We start from the raw sequence: 26457 nt of genomic DNA on the forward strand, positions 1-26457 counted from the left end.
TTCAAAGTGTACAGATGTAAGAATCTGTCTGCCTGGACCCAATATTGTTGAGCGGGGTTTTTGTCTTTGTGTCTGGTCCACCCACCACCACGACTATGGATTTCTTTCTCCCTCATTACCAGTCCACAGAGATGGAGTGGGTGACAGTTTTTTTCCACTTGGTGGCTGTATCATGGGTTCCATTTCCTCCCTCCCTTCCCCTCCACTACCCTCTCCCCTCCACATCCCTCCTCCTCCCCACCCCACCTGCGTTCGCACGCCCACTCACAACGAGAGGACATCCCAGTGGCACCACAGGTAGGAAGCGATTTGTTTGTTTGTTTTAGCGCTGCCAGGATTCCCTGGCTGTCTGGTTGTTTTGTGCCACCTTCCGCTCCATCCTCCGCTTTTTCCATCTCACCTCAGTGGTGGGGCTGGGCTGGACAGGTGACTAAGCAGTGAGTAACGGGAAGTGGAGGAATCCTCTCCTCAACTCCTCCTGTCCTCTCTCTTCCCTCCCCTCCTCCTCTCTTCTTGGTATAATAAAGTTCAGTCACCTGGTTGTCTAGGGAGTAGAGCCAGACTGCTGCTGCTTTAGGAGGGTGAGGTGAGGAGAGAGGTGGATGGCCTGCCTGCTTTCCTTCCTGCCTGCCTGCCAGCCAGCGTGTCTACCTGCTTGGCTGTGTACTTACAGACTCACCTCGCTCCCCCTTGTGGATTTAACATGGCCTCCCCGTAGAGCACTTGCTCCTCTGCCAGTTCCTCTGCTGGTTTCTCCCAACACAAAACATTTGCTTTATTAGGAGATTAAATCACTTTGCTTTATATTATTGGGTCAACAAAGGTTGGGTGCATTTTTCAAAAATGTTCATAGGTTTCAAATGTCCACATTGACGCCAAACATTTTCTCAAGTATTTTAGATTGAATATTTACAATACAGTGTTTCATGTCCATCAAAGCTGAGATGGACAGAAAAGGGCTCTCAGGCAAACTCCTTCATGTAAAAATAGCTCCAAACATGTGACGACAAGATGCATCAAGGACGAGAAGAAAATCTAGGTGGGCCACTGGATTATTGATAGGTTTAAGGTGAGTAGGCTACATATGTATGAGAGAGGGAGCAAGGAGTTTACTCCTGGGTAAGCTCGGGGCCCGCTCTGTGGGGCCCTGCCTGTGGTTCTCTTCACTCCTCCATTGTTTTCCGGAGCACGGAGTAGTGAAAGAGGAGGCTGGTGAATAATTGATCTCTGTAATTAAACACTCCAGCTAGGGACGTGGCGGCTGATTGACGGCCAGATATTAAGCCCTTGTCTCGTAAGGTTGCAGGTGTAGTCTGGGGTTATCAGTGGCCAGAGGAGTCTCTCTCTCCCTGGCTCATTACTTTCATGAGTAGAGGCGTTTCATGGCGGCGTTCTGGGGGCGTGGTGTGAAAGATAGTCTGGGACTTCATTAGCCAAATGGCATGGCTTTGGGTCGCCAGTGCACCAGGCGGTTAGGACCAGCAGAGCAGACAACCCCCTTGTAGGCGCTTCACCGAACACACCGTCCTGTTCCTCTCCGCCCGCCCGCCTGTCTGCCTGAGAGTCTGCCTGTCTGCCTGCCTTACCTGTCTGTCTGTCTGTCTGTCTGTCTGTCTGCCTTGTCTGGCTGTCTGCCTTGTCTGTCTGTGTCTACCTTTCTGCCTTACCTGTCTGTCTGCACACCTGCTTTACCTGTCTGCCTGCCTGCCTACCTGCCTTACCTGTCTACATGCCTTGTCTGTCTGTCTACCTGCCTGCCTCACAGTCTGCCTGCCTTATCCGTCTGTCTGCTTGTCTGTCTGTGTCTGCCTTATCTCTCTACCTGCCAGCCTGTCTGCCTGCTGTCTGTCTATCTGTCTGCCTATCTGCTGCCTGCATCTGTTTGCAGATCATGTTTCACTTGAATAACAATTTATATGGCAGGCATTAAGTGGCAGGAGAATCACCATAATAAACCAGATGAGGGTATTGTTTTAAAATTATACCCTCACTGGACAGGGCTTCTACACAACAACCATCAGTGCAGTTTTGATATGTTTAGTGAGAGCATGTGGGCCTGACAGCTTGCACAGTGAGACTGTTTAGGATTTGATCTCAGTCCTTGTCTTTGCGCAATTTAGACAGCTCTGTCAGTTGAAAGAGCTGGTACTGGACGCAGACTAGACTGGTTTATTGATCATCATGGGCTCCACATTTGCTGCTGTTTGCTTGATGAGATGTCATCCTGAGCAATATGTGTGCTCCTCCTCATCACAGGGCTGAGGTGATGTCTTCTTTTGTGAGTGCACAGAGAGAAGCGAGAACGGACTGGGAAAGGGGGTGAGGGCTGTGGATATGAATGTGAGAGCTGCACCTGAAATCCAGTTTTAATAACTGTTATTTGAGCACTTGCTCACGGTCATACAAAATTGCTGAAAGTGGGAAAAATAAACAAAACGGAGTCTCTTCCAAGACACTGGAGCTGTGTTATTACTGAGGGTTTTATTACAATATTTACATTTGCGCCCTGTGCGTGAGCGTGGGTATGCTAATCAGATGTATGCCCTGTAGACGGCTAGATTGAGCGGATGACTCATCTCTGCAACATGTCCTTGATTGGGGTTTGTATGAAGGCTTGGAAACTGCATTACCTCAATAAGCTTTTAACTGTTATTGCGGTAGATTTCCATAACAAAGATAGTTATTTTTTGTTTTGTTTACTGGGAAAGTAGATGGTGAAGGCTGGAGATGGGGAAAAAAGGGGAGAGAGAGTGGGAGAGAGATTTTCACAAATATTTTCATGATCAAGGTTATTATTAATGAGTGTTTATTAAGGGTGGGGTGAGTAGGGGGTCTGGGAGAACAAGCTTCTGGCAGCTGGAGGTTTGGTTGTGATTGGGGTGTGATGTGTGTGATGAGATGGCAGGAAATGAAGTCTCCTCCTTCAACAGTCCACTCCCTTACTGTGTGAACAAAGCTTATAGTTCTCTTGCTATACAGTAGTATTGATACCATATGTAGTTCCAACGGTCATACACAAATGTTTTGAACTTGGCGACATGACGGATCACGTGCAGAGATGGCCGGTTTATGGAAAAACCTGCATTTCTGGCCAGATGGCTTGTACACATGCACACTCAGATGCAGACCTGTTCCTGTGTTGCTTCCTTTTGCGTCATTTTACTGACTCCCACCCAGTGGCCTCAAATGGGGGGACAAGTAAAGGGATAGATGGAGACAAAAAGACACAGACGAAGTGTGAGAGAGTGGGAGAGAGAGTGGGAGAGAGTGGGAGAGAGAGAGAGAGTGGCGGGGAGTCTGGACTTCAGAGTTTCACTTCTTCCTGCATTATCTCCTGCAGCTGATATGTCCTCTCTCCGAGGGGGAGAAGGAGAAGAATGAGGGAGGTGAAAAAAGTTTTAGGCGTGTGGATGAGTCAGCCTGCCTGATTCAGAGTGTCCTGGCCTCCACTAACTAATTGGAAACTGCCTCCGATTTAATTAAAGTGCAGTTGTTAGACCCTCACACCTGATTGTCAAGCCCCAAAAGTTTGTGAACCCTAATTGAGTCATTTCATCATCGTATGTCCATTTGTGCTCCTGGAGGAGGCTCCCTTCAGGTGTTGACTGCGTACCTCCATCATTAGACAGGTTTGGTCGGTACAAATACTGTTGCATCAAGTTAAAATAAAAGTGCACTCAAGGTAAATAAACACATTTTATTCATCCAAAGTGTCACCTTTTGTAAACATAGGCTAATATTGGACTCTAAATATATATTAGCCTATGTGGTATCACACACAAACATGTTAATAGTTCAAATTTACGTTAATGGATAGCACTTGAAGTATAGCTGAGAGGCTTGATAAATGCGTCCTTTGTCTTTGCGTATTTTATCAAAATGTCCGTGCACTTAAGTGTTGTTAGTCCTCTCGGCAACAGCAATCAGCCCCCACACAGCTCACTCTCCCATGGGAAGGAGCAAATTGATTAATTAAATACATCACTAATTTATTTATTCATGTAAAACATTGCTTAAAATAGTCAGGATGAAAAAAGAAAAACGCTCTGTGTTCTTAATGATATACGCACAATGGAGAAAAAAAGACTGAGAGAATACAGTTACTCAGCAACACTCAACTTTTTTTTCTGTGAAGTGTTACTTAAACAGGAGATCCACAATTATAAAGAAACAGTTTGACAACTGTTTGAGTTCTAGTATTCAGCAGCATTAAATATAAATTACTACGGCTTAAAATGTGTGTCCTTGGGCTCCTGGAAGAGCCTAGTCGACAGACCTGGGTTGAGTACCTAGATCGCTAGGTACGGTATTAGGATTATTATTATGGACATGATCTGGTCTACGGTTATGGAGGAGGAAGGAGGGTGATGGGGGGGCTGGGGGGGGGTTAGAAAGGAGGGAAGATGGGAAGGTGAGTGGGGGGATGCATTACCCCCCGTGGTGCTGGGTTACACCTGGACTCGGTCATCCTGAACGCAGGAATAACGACATGCATATTCTCAGTCTGGCAGATGCATGGTGGGAGCAGGAAGCTGAAGCTGGTGCCCTGGTCCTCCAACCATCCATCACATACAGCACCTGTCTGCCTCACTCGGGGGGTGATGACTGCACAGATATTATAGGATCAAACTACCCATGGTCTCAGTGGTAGCTGCCAAAAGCACACCTAACCCATGGTTTTATGTATATAGCCCTCACTGGTCTTCTCCTACAACAGCGTAACTATTTTCAACACTGAGGTCTTTCAGACAGGGTCCTCTAGGTAAAAGCCCTTCGTAGAGCTGTTAGGCTGTTGCTTAGCGATGTTTACAGTAGTAGGCCTACCCCGTCTCTCCCTCAGTGCCCTCGGCCTGCGTGCATGTAGGAAACTGTCCTGCGAGGCTTACCATCTCCGCTTAAGTGATTGTGGCTTATTGTTTCTGGCGGTAGGTCATCTGTTTGCACTGTATCTGTGTCACTGCATGCTGTGTTCAGCTGAAGCTTCTGCAAAATAAACAGCGGACTGGTATTGAAATGGCTCCTGTTTGGCTTGTAGGTGGGGCTGGGTTGACTCTTTCATCCCCTTGGTACATGCCTTTATTGTTATAGCCCAGAAAACAGGTCTGAGGCGGAGCATGTGGCAGGTGCATCATGCGGAGCCTGCATTTCACTTCAAAGAAATCAGACAATTATATTATTCAAAGTCAGACATTCTGACCTTCATCTTTTGGCCGGTTCTGCTGATTTACCCATGTGGCTCCTGGTCGCCGGGGAGCCATATTTTGTAACAATACCCACACCTTTGGGTGCCTTGTGAGTGAACCATACTGAAGTCGTAAGCTGATATTGGGGATAGTGCTTACCCCTGAAACTGCGCTGATGAAAATTGTCTAGCTCCACGAAGTGGCTTGTCGTTCTGTCTGGAACTCCTCCCAAGCCCAACCGTACACTATAGATCACAGCTAACTTAAAAAGTACAAGAAGCGTAATTAATTCAACTTAATGTAGGCTTGGCTGCAGTTTTGGATCTTCAGAAATGTTGCTTACTTTATGCTTCACACACTAGTGCTCTAATATATAAAACAGTATACATTTGGTAGCTCTGTACTATTGTCAGTTATCACAGAAGTCAGCAAAACTTTCATACAAAGTAAAAACTGTCTGACATCTCAGTTAGGTCTAACAGTCTAGTCTGTCAGGGTTTGAACTCGTTGAGGTACTAATGCACTTAAACCCCCCTCCGCCCTTCTAACAGATACACAGACTGGTGATGGACTGATGGTGGTGATCCTGTCTGTAACTGCCTGGGGGGGGGGGTGTCTTTAATAGGGGATCTTTACACCGCTGTGATACACAGACTCCCTCAACTATTAACGACCCCCCCCCCCCACACACACCCCATCCATGCATTTCCCTTTCTTTCATAGCTTATTGTCAAAGCAGCCTTCAACTACCGGAAGCATCTCCTTATACACTTCTCTCTCTCTCTTTCTCTTTCTCTCTCTCTCTCTCTCTCTCTCTCTCTCTCTCTCTCTCTCTCTCTCTCTCTCTCTCTCTCTCTCTCTCTCTTTCATTTTCTCTCTATCTATTCGCAAGGTTTTCACAGGCAGCAAGATCTTCATTTAGCTTGCCTCCCCTTCACAGGCCCTAATGGACTTGGTCCCTGGCCTCCTTTGTCTTCCTTTAGTAGCACGGAATTCAGCTTCAGGAGACGAAGGCATTTCTCCCACTGCTTCTTTGCATTTTGTGAATATAGTTGTAGGATTCCGACCCAGACCCCCTGTCCTTTCAGGCAGCTTTCATTAGGAGCTGCTATATATAGTTTGTATTGTTTCCTTTGCACGCCTTGTTGACAATACTGTTACATTCTCTTATCCACGAGGCTAAGTGGAGTCTTTTAGCATGGGCACCAGTGGAGCGCATAGTCATTTTGAATAGATACGCTGTATCATGTTTGACCCTGTTTCTCATTTGTTTTTGTTAAAATGAATTAAGAGGAGAGGGTCTGGTGTGGGTGTGTGTACATTCCTTTCAATCCTTTCCCTGTCTCCTCCAGTGTTCTGGAATGTTCCCTGTATCCTCCAGCGTTCTAGAATATTCCCTGTCTCCTCCAGTGTTCTAGAATGTCCCCTCCTCCCGCAGGCATCAAGAAACATTTCAAACCCAAATTGCAACAAAAGTATTCATTTTTTTCTTTCAAACCTGAGAGGAATCTGTTTGTCTTTTGTCTTTCTGGCATTCAACAAAGCAGTGTGACTTTTTTTGGAGAGACATGAAGAGCGCAGACAGTCCAGAGAGGCTGATGTCCAAGCCAGAATCCGGTGGACAGAACACATGTGGCCTGGAGTAGATAACGCAACCATTCCAAACTCTGGCATGAGAGAAAAGTTAGTGTATTATTAAAGTGTACTTGAACCCTCATCGTTTAAGAGGATTTTCTCATTCTCTCCTATTTTTCGGTCCTCCCCCGTCAGTACACAGCTGGTATGACTAACATCCTGTCTGTCTGCTGCTGAGACCCCAGTGAGACTGAGACCTTGGGTCTCTCATATCATCTCCTTCAGTTAGGATGTTGGAAGATAAGTGTCAATCTATTCATGACACACAGCTAGTGTATCAGTATGTTTTTATATATCCTGCATATCACTGTCCCTAACTCGCATATTGGTTGATTAAGCAATCTATAGGTGTGTGATGCACGTTTAATCAATTTATCTACATCAGTGCTTCTGTTATTTAATAATAGGAAAGAACTTCTAGAACCAGAGGCACATACATTATGGTGAGGATGATGATAATGATAATGATGATGAAAAGGCTTGTCTGCATGCATTCTGTAAATCACTGCCTGTGTTTTGAATAGCTGAGTGGCTCAGTGAATCTCCAACCTGCAAGGCAAAAACAGTGAGTTCATAGGAGGGGGGCGAGCGATGACTCATACACACTTAGAGGAGCTCACTTCTCTCTCTCTGCATCACCTGCAGTATCCAAACATTTCCTCGCCAGCTGTCATTCACTACTTCCAGAACCATCCGACACACGCAGTACGCACACACACATACGCACGCACAAATGCAAACACGTGCACACATACATCCGTAAATTATTCAACTTGGCAGTTTTCCTCCTATGATGTATATTTAATATATGGATACAACTTTTGTTTATCGCTGTCAACGGGGTAGACCATTGTTTAACAGTGTTGTTCTGCTGACTGAGATCAGCCTGTGTGATGCACGGCAGGCGTTGGCTTCCCGGCAGAATGGAGTGTTTCCTGTAGAGTCTCCTGCGCCAGTCTCAGGACAGCCTCTGTGGGAGGCCAGCCTGACAGGAGCTTTATGAGTAGGTAGGCTGGGACGGGACTTGTCGATGGCACTGCTAACATCAGCCACCGTATCTGGGGGCGGTGATGGAGAGGTAAATCCCCCCCCCCGACCCCCCCAACCCCCCGCCCCCCCCTGTCCTCCTCCACTCTTGTTGTGAGTCCCGGGGAATGCCTGCGGTCGATATGTCGTGATTGGTGAGTCTGCCAGAGGTGGTGGGCAGTAGGCACATTACAGTCTCAATCGCACCTATGAGACAATTAATTGGCATGAAATTATGACAGTCACCATCTCAACACCCGGGCCAGACTCTACGATCCACGCAGATGAATTATGAAGGGGGTTTCTAGAGGCGAGCAGGGTAGGGACAACTGAGAACTGGCGTTTGAAAGCTGAAAAATCTTTAAAGACCATCTTGCACAGAGTTTATTACTTGTAATGTGAAAACAGGGAATTGGGATATACTTGAGGGATTAAAAAGTACCGAATCATTATCATTATTATTATTATTACAAAACATGTTGGGGATACGATTTGGTGAAGAAGAGGGTGGTTTATTGATTGATTCTAGCAGAGTTAGTTCAGTCAACCTATGCTCCAGTGAGAAGTAACCTAGACAATGACCCAGATACTTAAGGCAGCTGTTTGGTCCTTGGCTATAGCTGTACTCTCACTTCAAAGGATTACCATGTTCTTGTCAGGACACAGGTTCCACTCATGGCTGGCCTCTTTGTGTTGGGTTGGGTCTGGGTCTGGGTCTTGGTCTTGGTGTCTGCTGTGGGAGTCAGTGGGTATAGTTGAAGCACAGGGGCGGTACACTCCCATTAGTGTTGAAGTTAAGTGCACTGACGTGTTACTCCTGATGAGGATCAGCTGCAGCCGTATTCTGAGGGGAATGGTCTGAGAACCTCCTCAGTAAACGTAATTTAGAAAACAAACAAGAAGGTTTGACGAGCAGTTCTGTCGTGTCTTCACAAGTCCCCCCCTCTGTCCCCCCCCCTCTCAAAATAAGAGCCAATACCAATAATCTTTGCAGTTTTTAAAACACCTCTGAATGGGATTTGTTTTATTTGTTGTAGCTCTGCAGCATTCCATTCACAAAAGGGAGATTATCTTAGCATACAGAGGAAAACAGCCCTCTGGCAAGATTTTTTTTGAATCCCGCTGGAACACAGACACACACGTGCGTAGCGTGTACAAACAGGGGTAAGATTTAGGCCTTACCTATTCAGGTGGGTCCACTCAGGACTTGTAAAGGCAGGAGAGGCAGAAGACCACACATGTCAGCCACCATCTTGATTGCTATCAACATAATAACCTATTGACAGAGCGATAGCCTGAAGCTTTCTCCTCCTTTAGATAATAATGCTGCTCTCACCTGCCATCTGGTTGATGCACCAAGCCTTGACGTGTGGAGCCAGTGGACGGCCTGCTTTATTCTGTTTGAACTCTAGGTCCCAGCTGCACATCTCTGTATGTCCTACCTGCCTACTCTTGATCAGATTAAGAAGACCCCTCTCAGTTTGAAACGAAGTAACCCAAGCACTACTCCCCCGCCCCTCCTTGTTCAGCACACACTTTACTTAATTAAAGACTGGACACGAGTAGTATAACTCATTTAGACTGTGTGCAAATGTGTGTTTAATAGATTAACGTGTATTTTTAACGGTAGTTTACAATGTCCTAATGGCCTTAACCAGTGCCAGCTGGCCGTCTGCCTCTCGTGCAGCCGAGTGAATCCATGGAGACGAGGTTGCCGCTCAGCTGTGTGACCCTGCAGCCAACCACAACCGCCATCATTCCTTCTGCACCATCACTACAGCCAGCACCTCTACCAGCCCTTACACATCTGCCACCAGCACCTCTACCAGCCCTTACACATCTGCCACCAGCACCTCTACCAGCCCTTACACATCTGCCACCAGCACCTCTACCAGCCCTTACACATCTGCCACCAGCACCTCTACCAGCCCTTACACATCTACCACCAGCACCTCTACCAGCCCTTACACATCTACCACCAGCACCTCTACCAGCCCTTACACATCTACCACCAGCACCTCTACCAGCCCTTACACATCTGCCACCAGCACCTCTACCAGCCCTTACACATCTACCACCAGCACCTCTACCAGCCCTTACACATCTACCACCAGCACCTCTACCAGCCCTTACACATCTGCCACCAGCACCTCTACCAGCCCTTACACATCTGCCACCAGCACCTCTACCAGCCCTTACACATCTACCACCAGCACCTCTACCAGCCCTTACACATCTACCACCAGCACCTCTACCAGCCCTTACACATCTACCACCAGCACCTCTACCAGCCCTTACACATCTACCACCAGCGCCTCTACCAGCCCTTACACATCTACCACCAGCACCTCTACCAGCCCTTACACATCTACCACCAGCGCCTCTACCAGCCCTTACACATCTACCACCAGCGCCTCTACCAGCCCTTACACATCTACCACCAGCACCTCTACCAGCCCTTACACATCTACCACCAGCACCTCTACCAGCCCTTACACATCTACCACCAGCACCTCAACCAGCCCTTACACATCTACCACCAGCACCTCTACCAGCCCTTACACATCTACCACCAGCGCCTCTACCAGCCCTTACACATCTACCTCCAGCACCTCTTTCAGCTGTTTTTACACATCGTAGAAGGGTATACCTGTTCATAAAGGAATGCTGCATAAGGGGTGCATAGCATGAAGTGTGTAAATGCGCGTGTACGGTACATGGCATAAGCATGACACACCACGCTAATGCATCGGTATCACCCAGGAATCGGACAATTTTTTTATGTGTACCACTGTGTAATTTGTCTAGACGTGAACTTTGAGTGACAGAGGGAAACGCAAACCCAGCACCCCCCGGTGCTGCCATGGCGACGGACGCGGTGAGGAAAGCGATCCTGTCGAGGTGGATCTGTCCCACTAATGGTCTGTCTGTTAGTGTAACAGGATCTGTCAAAACTCCCCTCAGCGACATTTTAGATGCTTCACTGTAACTGACCTGGGCTGGGGAGTCACAAGTAGGATTTACGTGTGTCGTCTCTGCTGCCTTCTCTCAGGTTCCTGTCCCCCTTTTCCTAATGAACCCAACCACAGGAAGAGGACCGGACATGACCGGATTTTCCATATGGTCATGGTCTACACATCTACATGAAACAAAGCAACTTTACTCATTGAAAACTGCTACTTGTTTAAGAGTTGTTGTTGTTTAACTGTTGTTAAACATGCAGGCTGAAGCACGTTCTTTCTCCTTTTTGTGAATGGCTCGGCGTGAGAAAAAACGTGGTTGGCTGTGTGGAGATGTTACAGACTCTAGCTATAGAAGTCAAGAGGAATCCTATGGGGCACTGTTCTCAGCTCAACTGCCAACACGTTGCTGGCTCCAACTGCCACGCTCCAACCACTCCTAACTCTCCTCTCCCCTCTGCTGGGAAAGGCAGATATTACACACCCCGATGACGGAACACTCTGTCCTGGACATCCAACTGATGTGGGTGACTCTTCAGTCATCATGTCATTGTGCATGCTGCAGGCTACATGAGCTTGCCATGCTCGCTATGTTGTCTTATGGTGCTGTGCTGGCCATCCAACTATAATGCTGTCCAACTGCTTCAATATTAGGAAGTCTCGTCTTGTTCCATCAACACTCTTAATCAGAGTGGACATGATCTGGTCCTTGTTTTAATGGAGAGTGAAAGAGAGAGTAGATGAAGTCGAGAGACACAGCTAAAGTATACACAGATGGAGAGAAAAGTGATGTTTTATTCGGGCTGCGTTCTCTCCTGCTCTACTCTAATCCTGGTTGTCTCAGACCGACCAGTGAGAACTGTTCAGACAACCCTGTCTGAAATACCAATACGCACTGGGAAGGTACTTTTCCAGGTGAAAATGCATTAGCACACAGCAGTCAAATCATTCAAGATTGTATTTATATTCAGTCGTATTACTTTATGCAATTCTTGAACGAAGGTTTTGTGAGGTTTGAGGAAGATGGTGCCAGTGACTTCTTGGCTAGTCAAATTATGACTCTCCCTCCCGCGGGTAACTGTTTAAACAGTTGCCATGCCAACTGCTATATATGATGTAATTGGTGCTAGTGCAGGGCAAGGTCAGATGAAGTCTTTTTTTCGGACTTGCTTTAGAACAGCTCTTTCAGATTTGTATACCTTTAGTGTAATAGGATTTTAATTCTGGCTGTTAGACTCCCATTGTTCTGTAGCCATGGCCAATATGTTTTTTTTATGTTTTAATTATTTGCTGTAAACAAAGAACAGTAAAGGTGGTACCTGTATGACGTAACAGCCATAACGTGCATCAGATTCTCAACCGTCTAAAACTGCAGGGGGCTGATGATTCACAGGGATGAAGGATGGACAGGAATTTAGTCAATGAAAGAAATTCAGATAAACTTCTAGGCTCTTCCTCACAACATACTACTAAACAAAGTATACAAGACAACTTACATGGTGTTGCTCTCTGCGAGCACCATAATGACTCACTTCAGTGTCAGTCATCATTGCAAATGCCAAGCCCATTATAACCACATGCATCAGGGTGCTGTCTTGTCATTCTGCTAGCGTTGATGGCAGGTTGCTTAAAGAAGAAGACTCACAGGGAAGCATGGACGCTGTCCATGGTACACAACCAGCCTGGCCGAGCCTTTTCTCTAGGTACCTCTCCTCTGGCAAACAGACAATCAGGCACAGTTCAATAATCATACAACTCATCAGATGAACAAACAGACATTACTGGCACTAAGCTGAGATCTGGTCAACTTTTTGCATGTTGTGTTCTCCGCATACTTCTATCATTAAAACAAGTCCAGGGTTCATCGACAGGGAATGCCTGTTTTCTGGGCAGTAGCTAGCGTTGTGTGCCTGTTATTATGCACCATCCTCAGTGGTCAGGAAAGGGTGACATAATTTGATGTAGGTGTTAAATATGACCTGGTATGAATGAACAAAGCAATGTTCTCTGACGATGTAGAAAAGTACCAGGTGCTTATGGTACACCCTGACACACTCACACACACACACATATATACAAACCCCCCCCCCCTAAGCAGCACACCGGTGTGCCTTCAGAAGGGTACCGTGTCGCTACACCTTTTCTTAAAAAGCCTGTCTACTTTGCAGCGTTTGGATTTTTTTTCTTCTATTTTTGTTGTGCTTCTCTCTTCCCTAGTTTGTATTGAATGGCACAACAGGCAAGTTCATTATGCAAGTGAGTCATCCTTCTGGCCCACACCCCTCCTCATCTGCTGCTGTGCCCTAGGAGGGAGAGGCAAACGGCATTGATCACCTCTCCTCTCACACATGCACGCACACACCCCACCTCCAACGTCACCATCGATCGGCATGGTTCATGTGTTTTGTCGGGAACGGTAGGCATCTCCTATTGTGTCATTTTCCATCTGTTTGCCACCAAAAATACTTTTTTTCCCCCAGTGCAGTGCAAGTCTGGATCTGGAGCCATAGAAACGTGACTGCAGTGTTTTTTTCCCTCTTAATCCAATCCAAAGTTCCTTTACAATTTCACTGAAACGCAACAGGAACACACCAGGCATAACTATACACTTAGAAGTGCAAGGTTTCAATTGTTACCAGTTAGCCGTGACATTTTTTTCAGGGACGGAGCAGCGACTCCCTCATCTTTGCCATACCACAACCACAATGAACCCACACAATATCCTCAACAGATACAAGCTCAATACATGACGAATCTGTGAGTTACTAAACTTTTTTGTGGAGATTATTCCACAGCGGGTGAAGGCCTCCTACGTATTGAGCTGTTTGTGTGAGAAGTTCAGGCTCCTGAAACTGTAGTTTGCCGGTCACAAATCAAAAGCAAGTGACGCACACAGAGAGAGGGGGAGAGTGAGGGAGAGAGAGAGAGCGAGAGAGTATCTCCCACAAGGGGATGGATGGCGCACAGAAAATGAAAGCTCTCAGGATCTAAGGAGAGCTCTAATAAAAGCCACACCCAGTGACAGTCTTAACCCCCTGTCCTATGCTGCCTTCAGTCCTTCTGTTCATCATTAATTGTCCTTTTCCTCCCCTCCAGCATCTGGCTCTAGACTGGTGGGACTATTAACTGTCTGTGAATGCACTGTGATTATCACACAGTTATTCAGCTATAAAACCCTACGCCGGAAAGGGTTCTTTCCGTTTTAAAAGCCCCTGTTATGTACAGTAGCATGCAGCAGGGCTAGGGTTAGCCCTTGTCACGTACAGTAGCATGCAGCAGGGCTAGGGTTAGCCCTTGTCACGTACAGTAGCATGCAGCAGGGCTAGGGTTAGCCTTCATGCTTAGTCGGTTTGTCAGTTCATCTAAACGTTGTATCCATGATTGATAAGGTCATCCTGAAGGGCTGTTTCTGCTATTTGAAAGAGATGTTTAGAATGACTCGTGCATCATTCCCAGAGGAGATGGAGCTGAAGAATGAGAGAAAATATGATTTTCCCTGAGAATAATCAATGTCTAATTTTTACAGGCACAGCTGCACAGCAACAGTTAACAGAGAAATCAGATAGTGGGCTGGTAACACTACTGTTGTTTTAAGATTTTTGCCTCGCTATGTCTTGAAGTTCGGGACTATTAAATTACACTTGAATCAATACCTGAGGGGCTGATTTGAAAAGTAAAATGGGAAATTCAACTTTTTTAAATTGATCTTTTTTTTATTTATTTTTTATAAGTCATTAAAGCGAATAGCCCTTTTCAAGGTGTCCTATCATCTCCCCTAACAGATGAAAAGAGAGAGACATAGACCGACAGGAGGTGGGGAGGGGGATGGGCTAGTCAGAGCCCAGCCTGAAGACTCCACAGGGAGATTGGCAGTCAAACTAATTGTAAATGTTTACACAGTGAGTGTGCTATTGGGATAAGTCTTTATTGTTCAGTGGCATTTTATTTGTCAGTACATATAGTGTGAAGTGTGGGTGGGTGGACAGTGCCAGGGGAATAGGGGATGGAGTGCAAGCAGCTAGGACTGCAGGCTTAGCGGGGAGAGATCTTAACAGGAGGGGCAAGCAGAATGACTCACACATTGACACCCAAAAGCTGTGTGTTCACCAGCTCTCTAGCTAGTGAAGTGTGTGTTTGGGACACACCAATCTAAACATCCCAAAACAGTGATCCCCCTCAGCATCCTTTGGGCACTTCAGCTCACAAATGTCACACCCGTTTTCACCTGTCCACCCACTTCCTTTGCCATTCATCGTTTGATCCCTCCCCACAGGTGTTCCTAGACATGACCTTTGGGGGTGGGGGTCACACCAAGGCCATTGCCAAAGCGACCCCAGATGTGACAGTACTGGCCCTAGACAGGGACCCCACCGCCTTCTCACTGGTCCACCAACTGGCTGAGGAGCACAAGTAAGTTCCTTTTTGTGTGTCATGCAAAAAATACACACACACACACACACACACACACACACACACACACACACACACACACACACACAGAAGCACACATTAGGGTACTGGACTGTGCATATGCCCCCGTGTTCCTCGTACTCCCCACATGCCCCTGATGTATACATGCCCTTGCACCCAAGGCCTCCTCCACCTTCTCTGTGTTTTGCTGACAGATATTCATCACTGCCTCAGCATTCTGGTTTTTACAATTCCCTTCCACTTCCCCCCACGCCTAGATGGGGGGCCCTGCGCGTAATTTGTCAGAGAGGGGGCCCACGTCTGCGCTGGTGTGTGCGAGATGCAGCCACCCACAGAGGTTCCGCCAGATAGGAGTGGGTGGAAAACAGAGAGGAGAAGCCCAGAGAAGTTAAAGAGGAGAGTGGGTGGGGGGAGAGAGAGAGAGCGGAGGGAGACACCAGGATGTTTAATAAGAGAGAGAGGGAGTATGTGCGGGAGCGAGCGAGGGAGGATAAAAACGAGATGTTCCTAAGACCATGGCGTGGGTAGGAATCCTTTTACGTAGCAACATACAGGGAAACCTCTCCCTGCGGACTACTGCTACAGAAAGACGCTGGTGTGTGTGTGTGTGTGTGTGTGTGTGTGTGTGTGTGTGTGTGTGTGTGTGTGTGTGTGTGTGTGTGTGTGTGTGAGAGAGAGAGAGAGAGAGAGAGAGGGGGATGAGGAAGGAGAGAGAGAAAGACCAGGGCATTCTGTCAGCAGCAATATACCCCTGCTATAAACCCTTCAACACCCACTCATGGTATGAGTTGAGAGAAGCTAGAGAAATCTAGCAATTAGCCAATATTATTGGAAGCCTGTATGAAAGATCCAGCCTGCCCACGCACAGGCTCCTCACAACAGGGCTGGTGAAGCTGTTCTCCTCTGGCTTCTCCCATCCTGCAGAGGCCCTGCAGAAAGCTCCGGCTCGCTGCTAACTACCAAAAAGGGATGTGAAATCTGGAGTTATATAATTGCTTAGATTGCAGCCGAGAGGAGGAATGAAACGTGTGATTTTTCACTGTTTTTTGTCTCGGCCGTAACGCGGTTCTGGCTAAACAACAATGCTTTATTAACGGGCCCTTTGTTCAAGAGTAATGCAGCCGTTTTGGTTTAGCTCTAGTGGCTGTGGTCTTGTGTGTATGGTGACCAAGCCAGGGCAGAGACCAGACGGTCACAACTACAAACCCAGAACTAACAAATACTTTTACTCACGCCATCATCAAGCCAAAGAAACGGTCTTGGAAACGGTTGCAGAAAACATGAAGCAAGATGCTTTGATATCGGCCTGATATTATATCATAAGATGATTATGTCATCTAAGACCATTTGATGAAAAGTTTCTCTTCTCTTCAACCGCTGGTTGGCTCGCTTCTGTTCAGAACAGGGTTTTGGATTTGTAGATAATTGGTCTTGTTTCTGGGCCAAACCTGGCTTGTTGAAAAGTGACGGGCTCCATCCGAGCTGGAGAGGTGCTTTTCTATTGTCTAGGAATATTGAAGCTATTTTAGAGCAGGCCTGACACTCACTAGAACAAGCCGGGCCTCAGTCTCTTAGAGAGTCTGATAGGTATGTTGTGAGCTGTTGGGGGCCCGATAGCCTAGCTTGTAGTGTAGTCAGTGAGGTTGCTGATGTCGTTTCTCCCATTGAGACGGTGTCGGTCCCCCGCCCTTTCTCTAAATTTCGGCCTTCAAGTATTAGGAATTATACAAATTTAATATGTATTCAGCCTTGCTCCCCCGTTGCTCTTCCTACTAAGTTTTCTGATGACAGTGCCGCCCTCTCAGAAGTATTATCTACGTCTAAATCTGCCAAAAACCCATACTGGAATGTTGGGCTCCTAAACATCAGATCTCTATCCACAAAGGCCATTTTGATTAATGATCTGATGTCTGAATACAGCCTGGACTTGATTGGACTCTCCGAAACCTGGTTAAAACCTGATGAATATTCCCCCCTGAATGAAGCATCGCCTCCGGATTTTGCGTACTCACACATCCCTCGTGTATCAAAGAAAGGTGGTGGTGTTGCTATGATATATAAAGCTAGCTTCAACCTCAGCCTAAAATCTGTAAATACCTTTAAATCATTTGAAATAATTTGCATGAAACCACCAACTATTTTAAAAAGGAATAATGCTACTACTCCTGGCCCCCCTCCCTCATTTTGTATAGTTACTCTATACCGGCCCCCCGGCCCGTATTCCCTCTTCCTGGAGGAATTTGCAGATTTTAGTGCTGATCTTGTGACATATACTGATAACGTCTTGATTATGGGTGATTTTAACATTCATGTGGATGACCCAAAAGATCCTTTAAGTAAGGCCTTTACTGCTCTAATGTATTCCACAGGTCTCACTCAGGTGGTTTCCAAACCTACCCATCTTCACTCGCATACATTAGATTTAGTTCTCACGCGGGGAATCAAGATTAGTGACGTCATTGTCCACCCCCACAATCCTATATTATCAGACCATTGTCTGGTCACCTTCAAAATGGACCTCTGCCAGAGCCTTGGAGGCACTAAGAATATTTCTACTAGCCGCTGCATAACCCCAAACACAGCTCTGGAACTGGCTAATATTCTACCCGCTGCACTAGAAGTCCTTGACGTCCCAAATAAATCATTAAATACTAAAACGAGGGATCTGAATTTGGTTCTTCAGCTATCCCTAGTCTCTGTTGCCCCTCTCAAACCAAGGAAAAGAAAGGACAAGAAACTGGCTCCATGGTATTCAGAGGAAACCCACACTCTTAAGAGGCTCACTAGAAAACTAGAACATAAGTGGCGTACCACTAAATTGGAGGTTTTCCGCCTGGCCTGGAAGGACAGCCTAATGGAGTACAAGCAAGTCCTCATTAGGTCCAGATCAGATTATTTCTCTAGGTTGATTAGTAAGAACAAACACAACACTAAGTTCCTATTTGACACTGTTGCAAATCTCACTAAGAAAAGTACACTCTGTGTTAGTTCAGATTTCTCTCCCAATGATTTCTTAGATTTCTTTGACCAAAAAATGTATGCAATAAGGGACAAACTACAGACTAGTCCTGGAGGAGTGGCCATCAACACTGAACTTTCCCCTATACCAAGCATGCTGCATGTTGAGGCTCTGACTCACTTTAACCCTATTTCTATGGAAGCGTTCATCGAGCTGATAGACTCCTCGAAACCCACTAGCTGCCTTCTCGATCCTCTCCCTGCCAAACTCTGTAGGGAACTTCTCCCTATTATTGGACCACCCATGCTTAGTATTATTAATGAATCTATTGTAATTGGCCAAGTCCCCAACGATTTCAAACAAGCTATTATTAAGCCCCTTCTTAAAAAACCAAACCTGGATCCAGGCTGTCTTAGCAACTACAGGCCAATTTCAAATTTGCCATTTATCTCCAAAATTTTAGAGAAGGCTGTGGCACAACAGCTCACTGAGCACCTCTCCTCAAATCAGCTTTATGAACCTCTCCAGTCTGGATTTCGTCTCCACCACAGCACTGAAACTGCATTAGCCAAGGTAGTCAATGATCTACTGTTAGCCTCTGACGCGGGTTCTTTCTCTGTCCTGGTTCTTCTAGACCTAAGTGCAGCTTTTGACACGGTGGATCATGAGATTCTCTTGGAACGTATGGAGAACTATGTTGGGATTTCTGGTACATCACTTCAGTGGTTTAGATCGTATCTATCCGATAGATCACAATATGTCCACTATGATGGCTGCTCATCCAGGAGCTCCACTGTAAAATATGGAGTACCACAGGGTTCAGTTCTAGGCCCTCTGTTATTTTCTCTCTATATGCTGCCTTTAGGAAACATAATTAGAAGCTCTGGGGTAAATTTTCACTGTTATGCAGATGATACTCAGCTATATATGTCTATAAAGTCTGGAGAATTTCCACATGCTATGGAAAAATGTGTTTCTAGGTTGAGAGCTTGGATGACTGCAAATTTCCTTCTTCTAAATTCGGATAAAACCGAGGTTCAAATTTTCGGTCCTAAAAAATATAGAAATAATTTTTCCAATCTGACCTTAGACCTAGACGGCGTCAAAGTCTCTCAAAACCAGCTAGTAAAAAATTTAGGAGTCACAATGGACCCAGACCTTTCGTTTGAGTACCATATTAAGCAAATTACTAGAACTGCATTTTTCCATCTACGTAATATTGCCAAAATACGAAAATTTCTCTCAAAGGATGATGCCTAAAAACCAATACATGCATTTGTTACGTCCCGATTGGACTATTGCAATGTGTTGTTCTCTGGCCTCCCAATTACCCACCTAAAAAATTTACAGCGGGTGCAAAATGCTGCTGCTAGACTATTGACCAGAACAAGAAAGTTTGATCACATAACATCTACTCTTGTCTCTCTACACTGGCTCCCTATCCAAGCCAGAGCTGACTTCAAAGTTCTACTACTAACCTACAAATCTCTGCATGGATTGGCACCACTGTACCTCTCCGGTCTCCTTGCACCCTATTGCCCCGCAAGGACACTTAGATCTCAAGATGCCGGCTATCTGGTGGTTCCCAAAATTAAGAAAAAAACAGCTGGAGGTAGGGCGTTCTCATATAGAGCGCCTCTTCTCTGGAATAAACTACCCGTCTCAATTAGGGAGTCTGATACTGTTTTGACGTTTAAAATTAGGTTAAAAACGTTATTGTTTAGTCAATTCTACGACTGTTAAAGGTAAGTATGTTACTAGTTGGAGGCAACGGGGGACGGGTTGTTTCCATCCTTATTCTTTAAGTATAACTTATTTTAGAGTTCTCTTCCCCTGGAACAGATTTCATGTTCCAAATGAAGGGGGGCTGTCGCTGTCTTGGTGTGTGGGGTTGCATCAAATTCCCCTTTTTTGCTCTGTTAAATTGCTGCACCAGTCCACACTTGACCGGTGGGGATCTCATTCTATTATGACTGTAACTGTTAGCTGCTCCTGGCATTCTCTAATCCCTGCTGTCCTCTCTCTGTCCCCCCCCACACACATCCCTTGTGGTGTGGGGGGTTTGAGTTGTCAGCACCTGCCTGGTCGTTGGTCAGCCAACGCTGGACCTGGTCGCGAGTCTCCCAGTCCTGTCCTACATCTATAAAGTTGAATAATGGATTTTGGTGTTTTAAAAACCCATCGACACTGTATGACTATGTTTAGCCTGTGTTCTGCTCCTCTCTCCCACCAACCGTCTCTGGAGGAGGGGATCCCTCTGAATTGCTCCTCCCAAGGTTTCTTCCATTTTTTTTCTCCTGTTGAGAGTTTTTTGGGAGTTTTTCCTTGTCTTCCTTGAGGGTTTAGGTTGGTTGAGGGGCAGTTCTATGGGCATATGTGAAGCCCTCTGTGACATGCTTGCGTGTAAAAAGGGCTATACAAATACATTTGATTTGATTTGATTTGATTCTCTTCTCAAGATCCCAATTTGTTATTTTTGGCAGGTTTTTAATGACGCAAAGTGAACGTCTGTAGAATGTGACTTTGACTATTAGTGTACAAACACTTTGTCTGTATCAAGGTTCCCAGCTGAGGCTTGACCAGACTTTGTGAAGGCCATCTCCACCCCCTCCAACACACTGACGGCAGTAAAATCACGTCAGGAATGACTTCAGCTCCGTCTGTTGAGACTGAGAGTCAACTGTGGAGTCCGACAGAACAGATAACATTTCACAGTTGTCGATATATCATGAATGTGGCACCAAGAAATCTCACAGTTTTGAGTCCATCTTTATTTTCCCCTGTAAAATTGTCTTTGTAAGTACTTGCGTACACACATTATCTGTGTACTGTGTGTCCTACAGAATGTAAAAGTCGCAACCCCGTAACAAATCTATAATCTTTGGGTTGTAGCATTATATCCATTGGATGTTGAGCAAAGGGAAGCTTAACTCAGTTACCAGTGACTAGTGTTAACATCAGTCGTTTGTCGGGCCCTTTATTTTGAAAGCAAATTTATGTATCTTGTTTACAATATCCAGCAATTCACTTCTCAGGGATTAATTCATACATCTGCAACACAGGTCTTCTCTTCTGGAGGGGCAAGAAGGGAAAGTTGTGGAATTAGTAACTCATCTTGTTTTTCACATCCAAAATCTCTTATCAGGTCATTATGTTTTTAATGTGTTTCTCAAGTTTCAACTTGAAAGAGGACAAATCGAGGTTGCCCAAGTTCACGTCCAGACCAAATTCAAGTTATTGAAAGGTTCTGGCCTTTGGTACTTGTGTACTTGTGAGTGTATGTTCTCCTTTTTTCCCAACTGCACATGTCCTGTAGATATTTTCATCTCTGCTCCCCTGCTGAAAGCAATCAATCAGCATCTTGTGTTCAGCCTCAGTGACGCAGGCAGAGGAACCTGGCAGGTCAGCACTGGGGAATATTTCAGGCTTGATTTGTGAAGAGGCAGCACGTCACGATGGACACAGACACACACCCACACACACACACGGACACATGCACACATACTCACACATACACTCTCACACACACAGAGAACTCTTGATGTCTTCTGTGCCCACACTTTTAGCTTGGAGGAAAATAAGAGTCCAAGGATATATTTGTGTCTTCAAGTACAGCTTAAAATAGTTCATCTGTTCAGTGTTCCTTTAAAAACCTGAACCTTGAGGACAAAAAAGACATTTATGTGATCAAAGATTCAGTCTTTGTGGATGCATTTGTTTTACACAAGTAGATACCTGGAGAGTCTTTCTGGAGATACCCACCCTCTGCAATTAGAGGGAGGGGAGCACTTAACTAAACTGTAAATTAAAATGTTTTACTTTCTTTTTCATGTAATTACAGTTGATTCAAACAGTTAAGTAAGCTAGCCACAGCTCTCTCTCTCCATGACAGTTTTCCTCTCATCATAACTCCAGTCAGTGCTGCACTTTCCTTAGTGTTGCCATAGGCTACCATCTGCCTTCACATCAAGTGTTGCTAAAACTAGCCTATTCATTTACAGGTCATTTAATAATCTGCGCAAAATGGTTTGACTTCATGTCTACATCACTTATATGTTATTTTTATTTGTACAGATTTAAACATGCAACATTATGTGAAGTGTTATTACAAGTTAGGTTTGATTTTTGGAATGCTAGTTGTCACCTGCAAACCTTTCTGTACGTCTAAGATTTTAGTCAGGGGGTCAACTTAATTCTTCTAGACACACTAGCTTAACAATATTCTCCTATTACAGTGTAACTGCACCCGCAACCAGTTCCCATAACAAACATTTACAGTATGGGAAGGTTTTATAGAAAAGCATTCCTCTTTTATTCTGTGACGGTATAAGTTTAGAATTATGTAGTGGGTTGCAACAACTATAAATAGCTCAATTCTCTTAAGCAATTATAAGCCCACACTCGGACTTCATAACACAGTGCTGAAACTTGTCTTCTTGAATAATACAGCATCTTACATAAGGCGCTGATACATCCAGGCTTGTGTCTAAGCCACATAAAGACCTTAATAATTAAAAAATATTATGTAAGTGTTTTGCATATGTTTAAATTCTGCATTGGTATCAGAGGTCAACCTTTGACTGCTCAGGGGCAGAGGGACGCTCGTGAAACAGCTCTGGATGTAGCTTCAGTGTGTTCGTGTACTGCAGAGAAAAGTACTTGGAACTGATGTGTAATGTGTGGTGGAAATGTTGTGGTTGTGTCTGGAATGCTAGTCAACCCTCCAGTCAAGGGCTCTTCTTACAGTGTTCCCATGTGCTGTTAGTCTGACCATAGCAGCACATGGGAAATAACCAGGAGCTTGTTCTTATTTACACAATCTGTAAAATGATAAAAGGCCTAAACAAGTCCACTTAAGACACATTTAGGGGACTTGGACACAATTTCACACTTTCAATTAAAAATTGCATAGTTGATGTAGTATTTGATAGTAGAAGACGAAAAATCCTTAATCTCCCACACAATGTGAACACACACCAGTGCAGTGGTCAGTGGAACACACACCAGGGTGTCCCCTTTTATCCAATCTTCATACTGTCGTTCTTCCCAGGGCAGCCTGGAGCGGTGAGCAGCCACATCAGCAGTGCCCAGGGGTTCAGTGCTCACCGGTGTCCCGGCCAGGGACATGGGTGTCCTGTCATGGGACATGGGTGTCCTGTCATGGGACATGGGTGTCCTGTCATGGGACATGGGTGTCCTGTCATGGGACATGGGTGTCCCGGCCAGGGACATGGGTGTCCTGTCATGGGACATGGGTGTCCTGTCATGGGACATGGGTGTCCTGTCATGGGACATGGGTGTCCTGTCATGGGACATGGGCAGGAGAGCAGTCTGGTTTTATTATTGGGGTTCTTTGTAGAGGGATCCCATGAGAGAACATGCAAACTCCACACAGAATAGCCCGGTAGATGGCTCACCTGAGCACCAACAGGCACCAAGCAGGAATCAAACCCAGGCCCTTCTTGCTGCAAGATGGCAGTGCAAGGCACCGGGCTACCAGTATCAGTATCATGTTTACATTTGGACATGCAGTGTAGGACTTCTTTGTTCCAGAGTCATATTTCTATAATAGCATGTTTTGGGGGGGTGTAATATTTAGTCATCAATACAGAAGCAGCTCCCCCAAAAGTAGATTTTTGTTTTTTTGTTATCTCGAGATCTACTTGTTAATCCACCTCCTCTCTCATCCTGCCATATTGCTCAAGTCAAAACCATGTATGATTCATAGTGGTAGGCCTCTGTAAGAGACGGCACCATATGTGCCAAGTTTCTCTTCAAATAAACTTATTTTTCTCTTAGTCACACTCACTCCGTGCTTCGCTTTTTTGATTTTGTAACAAATATGAATACATTTGTGTGTGTGTGGATTTTCCTTACTCATAGTTACATTTCCACACAGAGTTAGCAGGTGAAATTATATTGGGATATGTGCTTTTATTTATTTATTTTTATTCTCTAATTAGATTGACCAATATGGCCAGTGCACTGACAGTTTCAGAAGTTTGACTTTACGGACATGAAGACACAGAAACTTTACTACATCTTTATAAACAGCAGGCAGACTCACCATATGTTTATCTCTGTGTCGAAGCACAGCTCTGAAGACACGGATCTAGGAGGGGGCGAAGGGGGGGACACAGAGAGGTAGGGGATGTTTGTCTGTGTGTGGGGGGAAGGGGGGACCCAGAGAGGTAGGGGAGGTTTGTCTGTGTATGGGGGGAAGGGGTGGGGGGGCGGGGGGGGGCAGGGTAAGTCGGTGGTGGGTGTGTAGACTGTCTTGCTATAGATTTTTCAGCAAATTAATGACAGACGGGGAAAAGTCTTAAGAACTTGTAGAGCTTGTTGCAGGGAAGTCCTGGCAGCGTGGGCGAGGCGCTCCCTCGCTCCCCGCTCTCTCTTCTGTCAGTGGGCGGAGAAACACAGAGACCCTCAAGGCCTTCTGGGAAAGACCCCTGGCTGAGACGCTGGTGGGAGACCTTTTAGAAGTGGACAGCGCAGCTCCTGAAAGACTTTATCGTTCTAACTACGGTGGGGGTGGTGGGGGGGGGGTGGCGGCTTAGTTTGCTATTTCATTTTAGTATGACGTCTCGGAGGAGGATGGAAGCGAGGGGGTGGATTAGACGAGAGAATCTGAGCGGAGGGGTGAAAAAAGTAGCAGAGCACAGGAGAGGGAGTGGGAGAACGGAGAAGGGTGGAGGTGTCAAGGACGGAGGACACACTATGTGACTCTGTGATGAGTTGGGTCTGCACCCACGCCCTAGTCAGCACCCAGCAGCAGGCCTGGCCCCTGCGGCCCTAATGACCCCACGCCCCCGACGTATGGAGACTCCCTCCGTCACTCCATCCAGTCCTCCCGCCCTCCATCCCTGTGTCCCTCCCTCCTTCTCTTCAACCCTCCTCTCCCAGCTCACAGTCTGAAAAGGTCACATGAAAAATGCATGAGTGTGACTGGAGTATCCCGTGTGTGAGTGTGTGTGTGTGTGTGTGAGGAAGTAGATGTATGTGTGTCAGGACGTGTTAGGCGGTAGCTTAGTCTTTGTTGGAAGGGGTATGTGTGTGTAGCTCTGTCTTGTACAGGTGTTACGACCAGAGAAATGAGTGCTTTAACCTGGACATTCCTCTGAGTTCCAAGGAGACAGGCATTAAAAGCATGGACTGGTTTTACAGCCACACTGTCATAGCCAATCAATTCTATGTTAATATTTAATAAGTCATGAAGTAGAACATTCCAGACGTCAGCTTGTCCCATGTACAGAACTGCAATCCAGTGTAATACAGTGTACATTACTGCAGTGCTGTTATCTGAACATTGAACTGAACCTCTTGGTGCAGTATTTGTGTACGGTCATCTGCATGCAGTTCTTTCCTGGTCTTTTGTGACATTTGATAATTTGATCAAAACCCTTTTTTTCCCCATTCTCCTTTCCTCCTCACCCCTAATTCATTTTCTCTCTGCCTACCCCATCCCCATCCCTCTTTTTTCCATCTATCCATCCCCCTCTCCCTCCCTCCCTCCCCCTCCGCTCCCCCCACCCCCCAGGGGTCGAGTGCGGCCCCTGCTGGGTCGTTTCAGTGAGCTGGAGGTCCAGCTGGATGAGTGGGGCCTGAGGCCGGCCAGTGTGGACGCGGTGCTGCTGGATGCAGGCTGCTCCTCCATGCAGATGGACCGTCCAGAGCGTGGCTTCTCCCTCAGCCAGGACGGACCTCTGGACATGAGGATGGATGCCAACAGGTAGGGAGAGGAGGGAGTGATTCAGTGATTCAATAGTAATTGTCTTTTTTTTTTTACTTTAATACACACTGCAGTCCTTCAGATACAAAAATGGCATTGTTATTTCAAGAACTGTCAAGATTTGAATATTGATGCGCCTTAAGTCCACACCAATAGAACCCTCACAGTTTGATGGAATCTTACAAAAGTTTTTTTTAAGAAAAACGACAATTGAAGGAACACCCTTGCATTCCTGTCAAATTCCAATTATGACCAATAAAGCATTCCTCTGTACTTTCAGGGCCTGTGACTCAGAATACTGTCATTGAATAGCTCTGATTAACAACACTAACCATTAAGGATACTAACATAATTCAACCTAGTTAAACAGTTTAGACTTTGTAGCATGTGTAATAAGAGCATCATTCTGGATTAAACTACTCTTTGCATCCTGTCTTTCCCCAGCCTCATGGAAAGTTATCTCCTTCCAGTTGCATGCTGGGAAATCAAATTCTGTGTTGTGCAAATTTTATTTCCCCTGTTCTGTCATCC

General features: G+C 45.8%; 1 protein-coding gene across 2 annotated transcripts in view; it reads left to right on the forward strand.

Annotated features, from left to right (window-relative positions):
* The window catches only part of mettl15 (methyltransferase 15, mitochondrial 12S rRNA N4-cytidine), a 30133-nt gene extending 4203 nt beyond the window's left edge, over positions 1 to 25930 (forward strand). For both annotated transcript variants that reach the window (XM_062471605.1, XM_062471604.1), the window contains exons 3-4: positions 15078 to 15214; positions 25735 to 25930. In XM_062471605.1, the coding sequence (XP_062327589.1) occupies positions 15078 to 15214; positions 25735 to 25930 (333 nt within the window). The remainder of the gene's footprint in view (positions 1 to 15077; positions 15215 to 25734) is intronic.
* The last annotated feature ends 527 nt before the right edge of the window (positions 25931 to 26457 follow it).

Source organism: Osmerus eperlanus, chromosome 10 (genome assembly GCF_963692335.1).
Source record: "Osmerus eperlanus chromosome 10, fOsmEpe2.1, whole genome shotgun sequence".
Taxonomy (NCBI): domain Eukaryota; kingdom Metazoa; phylum Chordata; class Actinopteri; order Osmeriformes; family Osmeridae; genus Osmerus; species Osmerus eperlanus.